The sequence below is a fragment of the Juglans regia genome, chromosome 7 (genome assembly GCF_001411555.2).
Source record: "Juglans regia cultivar Chandler chromosome 7, Walnut 2.0, whole genome shotgun sequence".
Taxonomy (NCBI): Eukaryota; Viridiplantae; Streptophyta; class Magnoliopsida; order Fagales; family Juglandaceae; genus Juglans; species Juglans regia.
The window spans coordinates 19,739,702-19,755,277 of NC_049907.1; the positions used below are offsets into that span (position 1 = coordinate 19,739,702).

At 34.9% G+C, this 15,576-nt stretch overlaps 1 protein-coding gene across 1 annotated transcript in view; it reads left to right on the forward strand.

Annotated features, from left to right (window-relative positions):
- Nucleotides 1–13,182, forward strand: part of LOC118348891 (glutathione reductase, cytosolic-like) — a 26,223-nt gene extending 13,041 nt beyond the window's left edge. Inside the window, exon 12 of the mRNA XM_035691448.1 lies at nucleotides 12,687–13,182. Coding sequence (XP_035547341.1) covers nucleotides 12,687–13,182 — 496 coding nt within the window. The remainder of the gene's footprint in view (nucleotides 1–12,686) is intronic.
- The last annotated feature ends 2,394 nt before the right edge of the window (nucleotides 13,183–15,576 follow it).

Genomic DNA, 15,576 nt, shown 5'->3' on the forward strand with positions numbered 1-15,576 from the left:
TGAGAACCCGTGGTAGCCGGAAAATGGAGTTGAAAATCCAGCCACCACTAACATTTGGTTTACACAAAATTCTACTAAATCTTAAAAAAAAAATGTAAAAGGACAAAAGAGGGATGCCTACGTTTTTGTGACGGTTGTGGTAGGGTTTGACAGCGGAGGCGATGGTTTGACGGCGGCGTGCAACGGTCGAGAAATAATGGTTTAGTGTTGAGAATGACGTTTACCATTTCGATTTTTGGCTTAAATACATGAAACGTTCGAACGTCATTCTGAGTCACGTTCGAGCGTTTGGCTTTAATTCCCAAAAAATATATATATATATATATATAATAGAATACAGTGTATTACATATATATAATATTTTATATACTATATTATATTGTATATTATATATATAACGTATATTATATATAGTAAATATATAATATAAAATATTATATTTTATAGTATATATTATAATACATACTATATATATAGAATACAGTGTATTATATATGTATAATATTTATATACTACACTATATATATATAGTATTATATATACACTATATATAATGCTATCTACTATATATAGTATATTGTTGTTGTTAGTATAGTAATACTATATAGTAATGCTATTAGTATATAACATATAATATTAAACTAATACTATACTAATATATTATACGATATAATGTTATAATATATAACATAATATATTAAGTATTATATATATTATAGTCTAATACAATAATAACTATATATAATAATTCTAATTCATTAAATTATAACATTTGATGAATAATATAAAAGATCATAAGAGAAAACAATAATTAATGAGACAAGACTATACATTTCAAAATGTCTAAATATCATATATATCAAAGTAGACAAGCGGCAATAGAGGAATGAGAAGCTGATTGTAACTTCCTAAGAAACGGTTGTCTTTTCGTATCATATATAATGATGTCTAAATATCATATATATTAATACAATACACTAATACAATTAATTATGCCATTTTTGCCATTAGCAAATCCTAATTCTCGGTTAGCTGTCTAATATTAATATTAGTATTACTATATTAGTACATAATACTAATATTAATATAGTAATTACATAATATATAATACTAATATACTAATATATAGTGGACAGATATAGTATAGTAATAATATATAGTAATGCTACTTGTATATAACATATAATATTAAACTAATACTATATTAATATATTATACGGTATAATGTCATGATATATAACATTATCCTAATACTATTAGTACTTATCCTAATATTATTAGATATATACTAATACTATACACTAATACTATATATATAATGGAAAAACAATTCACAGTATAAGTAAATGATTGTATGCATTTATACCAAGACATACAATCATTCTTATAATCTTTTCGTAGACCATATTTTATTGAGTATAAGTTAGAATATTACTAACAATATTAACATATATTAGTATTGCATATGGTCGGTTATACAGCCCGTTTTACATGCTTTCATGTATATACTTGATTATACCGCCTATTATTATTATCATCATCATATAATGTTATTAGTAGCTATTTATTACTTGGGATTTACGTCTTTGGTATTAGAGCCATATGCGATTATTTTGTTATATTATTGTTATATCACATATTATTGTTACAGGCCGGCCAACTACAAGGCTGGTGGGATCATTACCATTCAAATGTCGTCTCTCATTCTCAAGATTACTCACCCTGGCATCCACCTCTCATAATCTTGAAGAGAATATTTTTCTCCAACATATTCATAAGTGATTGGAGATGATACCCAAATATACACATTGAGTAACGAAGAATTTAAAATTAACAAAGAATATCTCAAAAAAGATTATATGAAAGAAGAAAATAGTCACAAAAGGTTAGTATTTTTCTCAACTTTTCAAATATAACAATTAAATTATATTCAAGAGAAATATTAGATACATATATAACTATTATATTAATAAATACTAACTGCTGAATAACGTTCGAACGTACATTATTTACGTTCGAACATTTCAGTATAATTTGCGAACATGAATCGATATATATGAGAGGAAATCGATTGACGTTCGAACATTACATTATAATACGGTTGAACACGAGAAGAAAAATGCAGAAAATGTCCTGCTCAATTTCAGCCCCTCTGTGATGATCTGAAACATTCGGACTTTAAAATTTAACGTTCAAACATTAGTCGATGAAATTTATTGGGAATTTATAAATGTTCGAGTGTCAAATTTCCACACGTTAGAGCATGAAAATAAAAGTGAGGGAAATTTTTCGATAGATTTCGGGCTTGGTCATAGTAAGATACGTTCGAACTTGTATATTTAACGTTCGAACGTACAACTTAAACTTTCGAACGTTAAATCTAATGATTTAGTTTTTGCATGAATACACGCACGGGAGGAATCAGACTCATTTTGCTTCTCCCGTGCATGCAAATAACAGAGAGAGACGGTGAGAGATAGATGTGGGATAGAGAGAGAGAGAGGGTTAGAGAGAGATAGGGTTAGAGTGAGAGAGTTGAGTGAGAGACGGTCGTGGGTTAGAGAGAGAGAGTTAGAGTGAGGGAGAGTTGAGTGAGAGAGGGTTAATATTTTGGAACTCTAATTCCATTGATCTTGGTAAGGAAAAACTCATTTTCTTTTGTATTTTTTTTTAAATTTTATGATATTTGTCTTGTGTTATATATATATATATATATATATGCTTCTAATAAGTCAGTGTTGTATTTTTTGAAGGATTGGTTGTTTTGGCAAGTCGAAAGCTTTTGATTTGTAAGAGGATATTGTGATTGTTAGGTATATTTCTAAACTTTAGCAATATGTTTATACATTTTTTTGTGATTTTATGCTTACTCTTGAAATATTATGATTATTGTTTGTGAATTTTGTGAATAGTTTGTGAGTTTATGGTGTTCATTGATGATAAATTAATATGTTTAGAAATATTATTGTGGGAATATTGTGAATATGTTGTGATATGAATTTGAAATATATTGTGTTTTGATTGTGGATTTATGTGAATTTTTTGATATAATATGTTTTGGTGTTTTTTGAATTTGTGAGTTTAACAAGAAAATTATAAGTTTAGGAACTTAATTTAAGTAAAGATTAAAAACATTTAATATACATTTAATATGAGAATTAATATTTAATATTTAATAAGTATATATAATATATTCATACTAATTTAGTTAGAATATGATTATTATGCAAATTATAAGTATAGTATAAAACTTAATTTAAAAGGAAAAGAAAAAAATAAGTATAATATACATATAATAAGTATAATTAATAATTACATATTAAATAAGGATAAAATAAATGCTTATATAGAAATTATATACTTATTGTCTATATAAATAAATAACCTACTCAATTAAGTATAACAGTTAAACTTATAATTTAGGAATGATAATAATTAAAATTATATAATAACAATTATGATAAAAATTATATAATAACAATTAAAATCACATAGGTATCAATTAACAATGTCCTAAGATATATAATAACAATTAAAATTATAATTTAGGACTAATAATAGTAAATGACTGACTAAATTTTAGTCTAATTATTTGACTGTCGTAATCTCTCCGACTTTGAGAGTTGTCAAGGCCGGAGAGTTTATGACAGTTAAGTAATTAGACTAAAACTTAGACATTTCTTCAAGATCATTCTTCCTCGTTATCTACTAATGATAGGAAATTTGTGAACATATTCTTCCACCTCTCTCTAGTTTAACAATATAACATGCACTACTATTTGTTTGACATTGTTAATTCAAACAACATGAGGATATTATTTGTAGTGTTTTTTGATAGATATGGTATGACATTGCATAAATAACTTTAGATTCGTTTGTAAATTAGTGTACATTTATGTGTCCACTAATTCCTGAATTGTCCAGTGCAGACAGTTTGAGATTATATTATCTGTATTGTACATTTTTGTTACTCCTACTCTCCACGTTTAATATGAAGTTTCGGTATCTTCCTCTACTATTTTTCTGGTATACTGTTCGTAGGGTCACAATCCCTCTATTTGAACATGTATATTTGGAGAACTATGGGGAGGTGCTGCCGAACTTTCTACCAACGTGGAAAGTAGTAGAGTGACGAGATTTGTGCAATATGGACAATATAACCACGAATGGGATAGGATCAACTACTTTATCAAAAAAGTAATGAGAATTAGAGCATGACATGCATGTGAATTTTCTATGTACGTGTTATTAATAGATATATGTTTTTAGAAATAGACAAAAGTTGGATGCGTCTGGACGATAGACTTGGAAAGGATTACGTACCTTATGCGCATGGAGTAAGATCCTTCATTAATTTACGGGCCTCTGTTGATAGTCATGGTTACATTAAGTGTCTATGTCGAGGGTGTAAAAATTTGTGTGCGATAGGGTTGGATGAAGTTGAAAGTCATATATTTGTGAACGGTATGTATTTGGGGTATACCCGATGGGTACTACATGATGAGCTGTATGAACAGTCAACAGATGTATTGGTCAATTATCCAAATTATTTGCGGCACATAGATGATGATTATGAGCAGGATGAGATGTAGGAGATGTTAGGTGATATTGACTGGGATGTTTATGGATAAGGTTGACGACAATGTCTCAAGTGGCCGAGGGACTGATTGTGAAAATTTCGCTGCAATGTGGGAAGATGCAAAACGCGAGCTTTATCTAGGTTGTACAAAACATTCCAAAATATCGTTTATTGTGCAGTTGTTTCACATTAAATTATTGTGTGGAATGTCGACGAAAGCAATAAACAAGGTATTTAACTTATTTAACGAGGTGTTTCCCAAAGGGTTTGCATTGTCGAAGAACTTTTATGAAGCGAAATAGTTGAGAAATGAATTATGATTTGAGTACAAGTCCATACATGCATGCAAGAATGATTGTGTTTTATTCTGGAAGGAGAACGAGAAGAAATAAGCATGTCCTGTATGCAGAGAGTCAAGGTGGAAGGGTAAGAAAAACGTGCCGGTTAAGGTGTTGCGATATTTTCCCTTGAGACTTAGGTTGCAAAGACTATATATGTATAAGAAAACAGCTCATGATATGAGGTGGCACAATGAGAAAAGAGTTAAGGATGACGCATATATGAAGTACCCAGCTGACTCACTTGCGTGGCAATATTTCGATAATCAATATCCAGAGTTTGTGATAGAAGCTCGGAACATGCGTCTGAGACTCACAACCGATGGATTCAACCCTTTTGGGAATATGAGTACAAGTTATAGCACTTGGCCCGTAGTGTTGATTCCGTACAATCTTCAACCATGGAGGTGCATGAAGGTGCCCAAATTTTTGTTAACTTTACTTATTCTTGGCCCAAGATCACCTGTGAATGACATTGACGTATTCATGCAGCCGTTGATTAAAGGGCTGAAAGAGTTATGGGAAACAGGCGTCAGAACTTATGATGCATCCACATTGACATCTTTTCATATGCATGCTACGGTAATGTGGACGATAAATGATTTTTCGGCATATGGGAATCTTTCTGGCTGGAGTACGAAAGAGAAGTTAGCGTGTCCAACGTGTAATAAAGAAACTGTTAGTGAGTGGTTAAAATATTCTCAGAAGTTGTGTTTCATGGGTCATCAATGTTATCTACAAGCAAATCATGTATGGAGAAGAGAATGTGCTAAGTTTGATAGGATAGTAGGGGACAAAATTGCACCAAATGAATTGTCTAGGGAAAAGATAGTGGAACAACTGGTACATGTTAGAGCGAACAATTTTGGCAAAGGTAGAGGAAAGAACAAGAGAAAAAGAGGTGCAACATAATTGAATTGGATTTACTTGCCTTATTGGTCGTCCTGCATGTTACGACATAATTTGGATGTAATGCACATAAGAAGAATATCTGTGATAAAGATGAAAATATGAACGACACGATCAAGACGATGAAAGATCTTGAGATAATGAGAATTAAACATAATCTATATTTGCAGGTGGAAGGCAATAGGGTGGTCATGCCGCATGCATGTTTTACGATGACGAGGGAGGATAGTACTTCTGCGAATGGTTGCAGGGTGTGAAGTTCCCAGATGGTTATGTTTCAAATATTGATAGATGCGTAAGCCCTGATGACTGGTAAATAAGTGGATTGAAAAGTCATGACTGTCACGTATTTTTGCATAAGTTATTACTTGTGGGACTTCGTGAGAAGCTGACATCTAATGTACGTGTTGTCATATCTGAATTCTGTATGTTTTTTAAGGATTTGTGCACTCGGGTAGTAAATCAATATATGTTGCGGAAACTGAAAGAAGACATTGCTACTATACGATGTAAATTTAAGTAGATCTTTCCCCCATCATTTTTTGATGTCATGGTCCATTTAACAATCCATTGACCTTGAGAGGTACTGTTGGGTGGACCGGTGTAGTTTCGTTGGATGTATCTAGTTGAAAGATATTTGGGTCAACTGAAGCGCACTATTGGGAATAAGGCCAGAGCTGAGGGTTCAATACCAAAGATACACGATGAATGATTAACATATTACTCTCTATATCTTCGTAGTGTTGAGATATGATTTAATCATCAAGAGCAAAATGCTGATCTTACTGCTCTGCCTCCTCGTGAGCTATCAGTGTTTTCTTAGAATGTACGACCCTTGGGTGCACAAATAGGTTACGATTTAATTGATGGAGAGTTGGGTAATATTCGGTAGTATGTGCTAAATAATTTTCGGGAGATTGATGACTATCTCAAGTATGTCATTACATGCTTCGAATAATTCTAGTTTTTTTGAAATTTAACTATAACTGTTGTGCTCAAAATATACTTTTTTTGCACTCATATAAAATGAGCACATGGAAAAACTTAGGATGGAAGGCATAGAGAATATAGAGGCAAGACATGAAGAAGAATTTTCTGGATGGTTTGAAGAACGTGTATGAACTAAAATTATATATATGTTACACTTTGAAACTTTTAACTCTGGGTAACTTTAATAAATATATACTATTTCAATTGTTAGATTTTGAAATAACGTGCTCGTGATCCCGGATCAATTTCTTCTGAATTATATGCATTAGTTTGTGGGCCCTCAAATAGAGCACATCGATACACTGCATGCATGGTCGGAGGTTATAGATTCCATATTTTAAACCGTGAACGTAATAGAAAGACTCAAAACTCTGGTGTGTTGGTCGAGGGGAGTCATGGAACAGATGATATTGACTATTATGGTGTCATACGTGATATTATCGGATTGAAATATCTGGGTGAGTCTGTAACATGTCTTTAAATGTAATTGGTGGGATCTAGGCGGTGGTCGGGTTTCGATACATAGGGATAATCACTTTACGAGTGTCAATACTGCATCTAAATGGTACGAAGATGATCCATTCATATTGGCTTATCAAGCTACCCAAGTCTATTATTTGATTGATCCAATGAAAAACATTGATGAAGATAGTAGAGAGATAACTTGGTGAGTCGTACAAAAATTTATCCCTTGAAATATATATGAAGCAGGAACGAGTGCAGATTACGAGAATAGTGGAGATGAAGATGACACTCCGATTGTAAAGGCATACTAGGAAGATGGAGAAGATATTGACTTGTTTGTTGACCTCGGTGCACTCGAGTTGCTCCCCTTGTGTAGAGATGATGTCTCACTCGTCCATCTCGACTCGTCCGTATTAAACGATCTGAAATTCAATTCAAGTAAGTGAGGAGGAAGAAGAAGAAGAAGAAGAGTCAGAAGATGAAGACAAATAAGAATCCGGATAGGAGGTGAATAAGGAGGACGAATAAGAGGTTGATGATGACGAAGAAGTTTTTATTGAGGGAGATTCTAAAACAAACATGAAAAATACATCCGAAGATGAAGAATAAAAGTACTAAATATTTTATTCATATAGGTGACTATAAAATATTATACTTTTCGTGATTTCTTCTAATTAATTTTCTTTGATATCTTTAATCATTTTCAAGGATGCCGCCAAAACGACAACGAAGAAATATGCCTCTGCCAAGTCCAAGTCCCAAACCCATTGGGGACTCCCCACTCGAGGAATCCGCTCCTGAAGATCAAGTTAACATGCAAGAGATCAATAATCAGTCAACACCTACCAGTAAGGAAATATTGTGGTTGATAATTAATTATATAGTTAATACTTTTGTCTCAATAACTATATAACTATAATTATACTATTATCATATGGTTGATGCATCTGCACGTCGTGGTCGTGGCTATACACGTGGCATCTCTTTTGAGAAAAATAAAAGGCACGGAAAACTCAAGATCACCATTCCTAATAATTCCACCGGAGGAGTGGTGATAGTGTAGCAGTGCTTTCCTCCTATATTGGCACAATAATTCGAGTTTATGCTCCATTTTATGTGTGCTCATGGCGAGATGTTCCGAATGAGATTAAGGAGCACATTTGAAGTCGTGTGCTAGTGAGTTCACTGATGGTGCATCGATGAATGTTGATCTAGAGTTTGGAGGTCCATTAATAATTCCCTGCACTGGGCACATAAATATTCTCAATATATAAATACACCTTCTAACCATATATTAATAATCTCAAGCCCATTATACATTTTCATGACCAGAGATAACATATCAATTTTCTTACCAACAAAAAAACCATTTGCCACACAGCTTCAATTGATGAAATATGGTAGGCTGGCTAGCTAATAGGAAGGTACTATTATCTATGATATGATAAAATATACATGGAGGAGAGTAGTGTACTAGGGTTGGTTAATTGCACATTATTATTATTATTATTATTATTCAAAGATAAACTAATACCATTCATTCATTCAAAGATACATTCTGGGATGTACCCTTATCAAACATGACATCATAAACCAAAATAATGCATTTAGAGCTCCACCAGTACACTATTTCCTTTTGTAATTAGTTTGGTCTTCACTACTGCTGATACTCTCTACAGACAAATGTCCAAGAGACTACACTCTTTGCCTAAACAGAGACTCAACCTCGCCCTTCATAGAAAGAGAGGACTCAACCTTTATAGAAAAACATCCGAGAGACGATTTTTTTTTTTAATTAACAATAAGGAAAACAATAAGATAGATGCGAAAAAGAACATATTACAGTTTGGACAAACTCTAGTAGACTTCAGAATTTGTGAAGGCCCGTGAAGGCAACACACTTGTCTCTTTGCAGCCATAAAGGTCATATATGAAAGCTCTTGTTGTGGCGAGTTCGGTGATGATCTAGTTGTAAAATCACTCACTCTCCTTCTTCTAGTTGTTGGTGCGTGGGGACCACACGCGGTGATTTTTGCAAAATCACCATTTTCTTCCGAATGATTTTTGACTTGTGAATTTGTTTGTCCCGCGCGTGTCTCTCGAGAGTTGCCGAAAAGTTGTAAATCTATTTTTTTCGACCTTGAAGAAAGCAAAATAAACTAAGCAAAAGAAATATTGATAGACAAGGTGAGTAAATAGAGGAAGGGGGAATGAGATGGAGGAGGCAGCCTCCTCCTTCGGCGAAAATCATATCTAAAACCTTTGATTTTTTACGAGAGAGAAAGAAGGGGAAGGAGACACTTAGGGTTTTTTCACAGGAGGGGGAGGAGGCCTTCTATGATAGAAAAAGGGGGCCTTGTTTGTGTTTCTTTTTGCTTACAGCTTCACGTACCTATGATTCGGATTCTTCATGACCATATATACCCCATTCTGCATGTAGCATGCATTGCCTAGTTAGGGCTTTGGTGGGTTATCTTCCGCGGTTGCACCACTGCTAGCTTCTAGATCAGTTAAACTTGATGCTTTTGACTTCCAAACAAAGATATGTATCAGAGAGAATATCCTAATTAATTACCAACCGCTAGCTTTAAGTCCTCTTACATACATACAATACTATCCTTAATTCCCGATCTGCCATGACTTTCAAGTTTACCTTTATTAACTATTCTTGGCAATCCTCTAATCATGGTGTGCTAATCAAACCAATCCTTGCTACATACCCTTTTCTTCATTACAAAAATAATCAGACCGGGATGACTAAATTAGTATTAATATACACATACACACATTATATATGTGTATTTTGTTAAAGTATATTCAGGAGGATTCAGACTGCTCAAATGGAGGGTTAACTAAAGGAGGACAACTCAACAATGCCTCAAATGGAGGCTTAATTAGTGACTCGACTGAAGGCCAACTATAAGTTTGGAAAGACAGATCAACAATGCTTCAAATGGAGGCTTACTTAATCTATTCTTTAATTCTTTCCATAATTTTAGATTGTATACTTTCCTTTCCAATGTAAAGCAACCCTTTCAATTAATCGTGTAATCCCATCAATTATGGGTGCACATGTATATATACACAGTGTTGTAATGTAAGGCATTATCTGAGTGAATACAATGTCTTTTCTTCAATTTATATTTTTGCATGGTATCAGAGCCCTTCGAGGGCTAACATAACACCTACTTTCTGTTATTTCTTTCCAATTACTATGTCAAACTCTGGTCAGTACTCTAACTCATCTTCATCCTCCTCCACACTATCTCTCCCAAGTATCACTCATCTCATTTCTATGAAACTTGACAGCAACAACTATCTCAACTGGGTATCACAGTTTCTACCTATGCTACGCAACCATGATCTCATGGGGATAGTTGATGGCATTGAGCCATGTCCACCAAAATTCCTCTTTGATGACTCAGGAAATTTAAGAACTGAGATCAATCCCAACTTTTTGTTATGGCAAAAGAAGGATCAATATCTTCTTAGTTGGTTCAATACCACTTTGTCTGACAGTGTGTTATCATCTGTCTATGGCCTACACACTTCTAGGCAAGTGTGGAATTCATTGGCCACAAGGTTTGCCTCACAATCTAGGTCCGTTGTGGCCTATCTGAAGAGGCAACTTCAATCCTTGAGTCAGGGTTCACAAACCTGCACTCAATACTTAGGGCAAGCTAAACTTCTATCTTACCAACTCATTGCAGTAGGAAGGCTGTAGATAATGATGATTTGATTTCATATATTTTGGGAGGACTCAATCCAAGTTACACTTCTTTTATAACCTCCTTTCATTTTGCTACTTGAAAGTCAGTCATGTCATTTGAAGATTTTCAAGTTGAATTGCTAAATCGAAATTCTTCTTGGAAATCAACATCCTCAACAGAGCAATGGATCTAGTAATTTTGCTCTCTATACTCAAAAGCCCAAATCCTCTAATTGCAAAGGGAGGAACTCTGTACAACAAAGACATACTTTTCAATCTAAGAAACCAGAAGGATTCAAACCCAAAAGTGAGAATAATCAGAGAGGACCTTGTCAAATCTATGGAAAAATGGGACACCAAGCTTTGGACTGCTATCATAGGATGAACTACTCCTATCAAGGGAGGCATCTTCCTGCTCAACTAGTTGCCATGGCTGCTAGAATAAACTCAACAAAATCTTAAGACCGGCCTTGGTTTGCTGATAGTGGTGCAAACAACCATATCACTGCAAACCCGAACAACCTCACTAGTCAAGAACCTTTCAAGGGAGATGAAGGAGTGGCTGTGGGAGATGGTGCATGTTTACCTATTCTAAACATAGGCTCCTCAACCTTGTTTCATTCTCAAAATTCTTTTAAGTTTAGAGATGTCCTTCACTGTCCTAATGTGGCCGCAAACTTGCTTTCCAGTCAAAGATTTTGTACTGATAATAGTTGTTGGTTTAAACTAACTGCCACTCATTTCTTTGTGAAGGGCAACCTAACAGGGAGGACATTTATTTATGCAAGGACAAAGTAGAGATGGCCTATATCTAATCCAACTTTCCAAGACAAATACTCTCAAGCACTTCATTAACTTTCTTGGAATCTCAGCCAATGCAACTGTTTGGCATCGTAGATTAGGGCATCCAGCACCTCCTATCTTAGATAAAATCAGAAAATATGCTTATATTCCTATAGTCAAGTATACTGAACATGTAGCAATGTGTGGGGCATGTTAGTTAGCTAAGGCAAAAACTCTTCCATTTTCTGATTCTCTCAATGTAACCAAGGAACCTTTGGAAATAATTCACTCTATTTATGGACCTCTCATATCCTTTCTAAAGCTGGGTTTAAATACTATGTTGTGTTCATTGACAATTTCTCTAGGTTCACTTGGATTTACTCTCTTAAGACAAAATCTGAAACAGTTGACTGTTCTGTCAAGTTCAAATGTCTGGCAGAAAATTTGCTCAGCAAGAAAATCAAGTCTTTTCAATTTGATGGTGGAGGTGAATTTCTCTCTAGCAAATTCAAAGAAGTTCTCACTTCTAATGGAATAAGTCATCGAATCTCATGTCCCTACACTGCTCAGCAAAATGGCCTTTCTGAGAGGAAACACATGCACATAGTTGAGATGGGCCTTGCTTTTCTAGCACAGTCTAAACTCCCAACTACTTATTGGGTAGATGCCTTTAACACTTCTGTCTATCTTATAATAGACTCCCTAGTCTAGTGTTGAACAATACTTGTCCTAACATCAAGCTACTCAATAAGGCACCTGACTACTCTTTGCTCAAAGTCTTTGGGTTTACTTGTTATCCACTACTCAAGCCATACAACACTCGCAAACTCATGTACAAGTCCAAAAAGTTCATCTTCCTAGGTTCTTGTTCAAACTATAGAGGTTATAAGTGTCTTGAACTTGTGATTGGCAGAATTTTCATCAGTAGGAATGTTGTGTTTGATGAACATTCCTTCCCTGCTCGAGACTGGAAACCATCTCTATTGAAATCCATTGCACAAGAGCCTCCTCTGCAGGTTAGTTCATCACTTTCAAATGATGTCATGTTACCTTTACCCCACATTGCATCCACACAAGATTCTGAAAATTCTGTCACTGATGTTCCACAAGACCATATCCATCCCACATCTCCTTTAGAACCTTTCCAAGCAGAAGAACCAGTGGATTCCACTGCATCCTCTCTACCTGAAGTATCTCAAGCAGAGGGAACAACAGCTTCTGCTACTCCTAATCCTGAACCCACAACAATCCCTACTCATCCTATGATCACCAGATCAATAGATGGTTCCAGGAAAGTCAAAACCTTTTCAGATTACAAGGTTTACACAGCCACCAAACATCCTCTTATGGCCTTGCATACCAGAAGCTCAAACATTACACTTCCACCTACACCACATCTCTTCTCTTAGGCCATTAAGTCACCTCATTGGACTCGAGCGATGCAAGAGGTGTTTAAGGCTCTTGTAATAAATCATACCTGGACTTTATGCCCAAGACCTCCCAACCAGAATGTTATTCACAACAAATGGGTCTTCAAAGTTAAACAAAAAGCAGATGGTTCACTGGACATATTTAAGGCTAGACTTCTAGCCAAGTGGTATGCACAAAAAGATGGAACATACTACACTGAAACATTCAGTTCAGTAGTCAAGACTTCAACAATCATAACTGTTCTAGCTCTTGCAGTTCACTACAACAGGCACTTGAGACAACTTGATGTCTCCAATGCCTTTCTACATGGGACACTTGAAGAAGAAGTCTATATGGAACAACCAACAGGCTTTAAAGGTTAGAAGCATCCTGACTATGTTTGCAAGCTTCACAAATCTATCTATGGTCTTAAGTAGGCTCCTTGAGCCTGGTTTAACAAGCTGGCCACAACTCTACTTGCATTTGGCTTCGAAGAATCCAAAGCGGATTACTCACTCTTTGTATTTCATAATGCTGACATTCACATATTTTTGTTGGTTTATGTAGATGACAAAATCCTCACAGGTAATCATTTACAAACTATGAGAAATTTGATTCACTGCCTCAAGCACCACTTTGCCATAAAGGACCTAGGCTCTCTCAGTTTCTTTCTTGGAATACATGCTCAATAATTGTCTAATGGCATGCTACTCTCTCAATCAAAGTATACTCTGGATCTACTGTCCCGATTCAAGATGACGGAAGCAAAACAAGCAAAGACACCATCTCCCAGCAGGCTCTCAATTATCTCAAAATCATGGTGAACCTTTGGAAGATGCAACTGAGTATAGACAACTTGTTGGAGCCTTGCAGTCCCTCACTCTAACAAGGCCATATATCAGCTTCCTTGTCAATCAATTGTTTCACTTTATGCACAATCCTACATCTGTTCACTAGACAACAGCCAAAAGGGTATTAAGATACCTCAAAGGATCACTCAATCATGGCCTGTTGTTCACGAAAGAATCACTCACACTGAATGCATATAGTGACTCAGATTGGGTTGGGAGTCCAGATGGCAGGAGGTCAACAACTAGTTATGCAATCTACCTAGGCCCTTGTCTCATTAGTTGGAGTGTCAAGAAGCAAACTGTTGTGTCTAAATCCAGGATAGAGGCAAAGTATAGGTCACTTGCAATCGCCACCACTGAATTATACTAGCTCAGAATGCTACTAAAAGAACTTCAAGTGTCCTTAAATGCAGCATCTACCCTCTGGTGTGACAATCTAGGAGCACTATCATTGACAACTAATCTAGTTTTTCATGTGAGGACAAAACATATAGAAGTTGACTATCACTTCATCCGAGAGAAGGTTGTCAATGGGGACATCATCACCAAGTACCTTTCCACTATTGATTAGGTAGCTAATATTTTCACAAAGGGGCTTACTTCAGCACGTTTCTTGCTTCTAGGAGACACGCTGAGAGTGACTATCTCACCCATCAGCTTGAAGGAGATGTTAGAGTATATTCAGAGGAGGATTTAGACGGAAAACTCAACAATGCCTCAGATGGAGGCTTTATCAATGGCTCGACTAAAGGCCAACTACAAGTTTGGAAAGACAGATCAAGATAACAAAGTGTCAACTGTCCTACTGTATTAGTCAGTCTTTTCTTTAATTCTTTTCTTAATTTTAGATTGTATACTTTCCTTTTCAATGTAAAGCAACCCTTTCAATTAATCTTGTAATCCCATCAATTATGGGTGCACTTGTATATATACACAGTACTGTAATGTAACGCATTATCTGAGTGAATACAACATCTTTTCTTCAATTTATATTTTTGCATATTTATTATATGACTTTGGTTTTTACAAGTTTGATATGCAATACATCATGATCGATGATTACATACATAAAAAAAATACTTTTTTATAACTCTTTTTTATGCAAGCAGACATGACGGACTTCTACATCAACGGTGTTTGATGTTTTAATAATGAAACTCGCAAATTACACTACAATAGGAAAAGCTTTTTGCCACCACTATTTGCAACGATTTTTTTACCTTGCTAATAATAGCATCTTTTGCAACGAAAATGCCTCTCTCTTTGCAAATATATACAATTGTGATGAAATAATATCCTGGCAAAATAATCATTGCAATTAACCTCAGATCTGGTATGCGAAGTTAGCAATGATTACGAGAAAATAGCAATGAAATTTATGCTTTGCAAAAAGTTCCGTGATGCCAAAGACTGACATCTCGCTGCAAGAAATGACAATTACCCAATTTCGTTGCAAATATATCTTTCCTCGTTATCAATGAAAATGAATCGTTGCAAAAATCTCGGTTCCCTCATTAGCAACGATTTATTGTTTATTAAAAT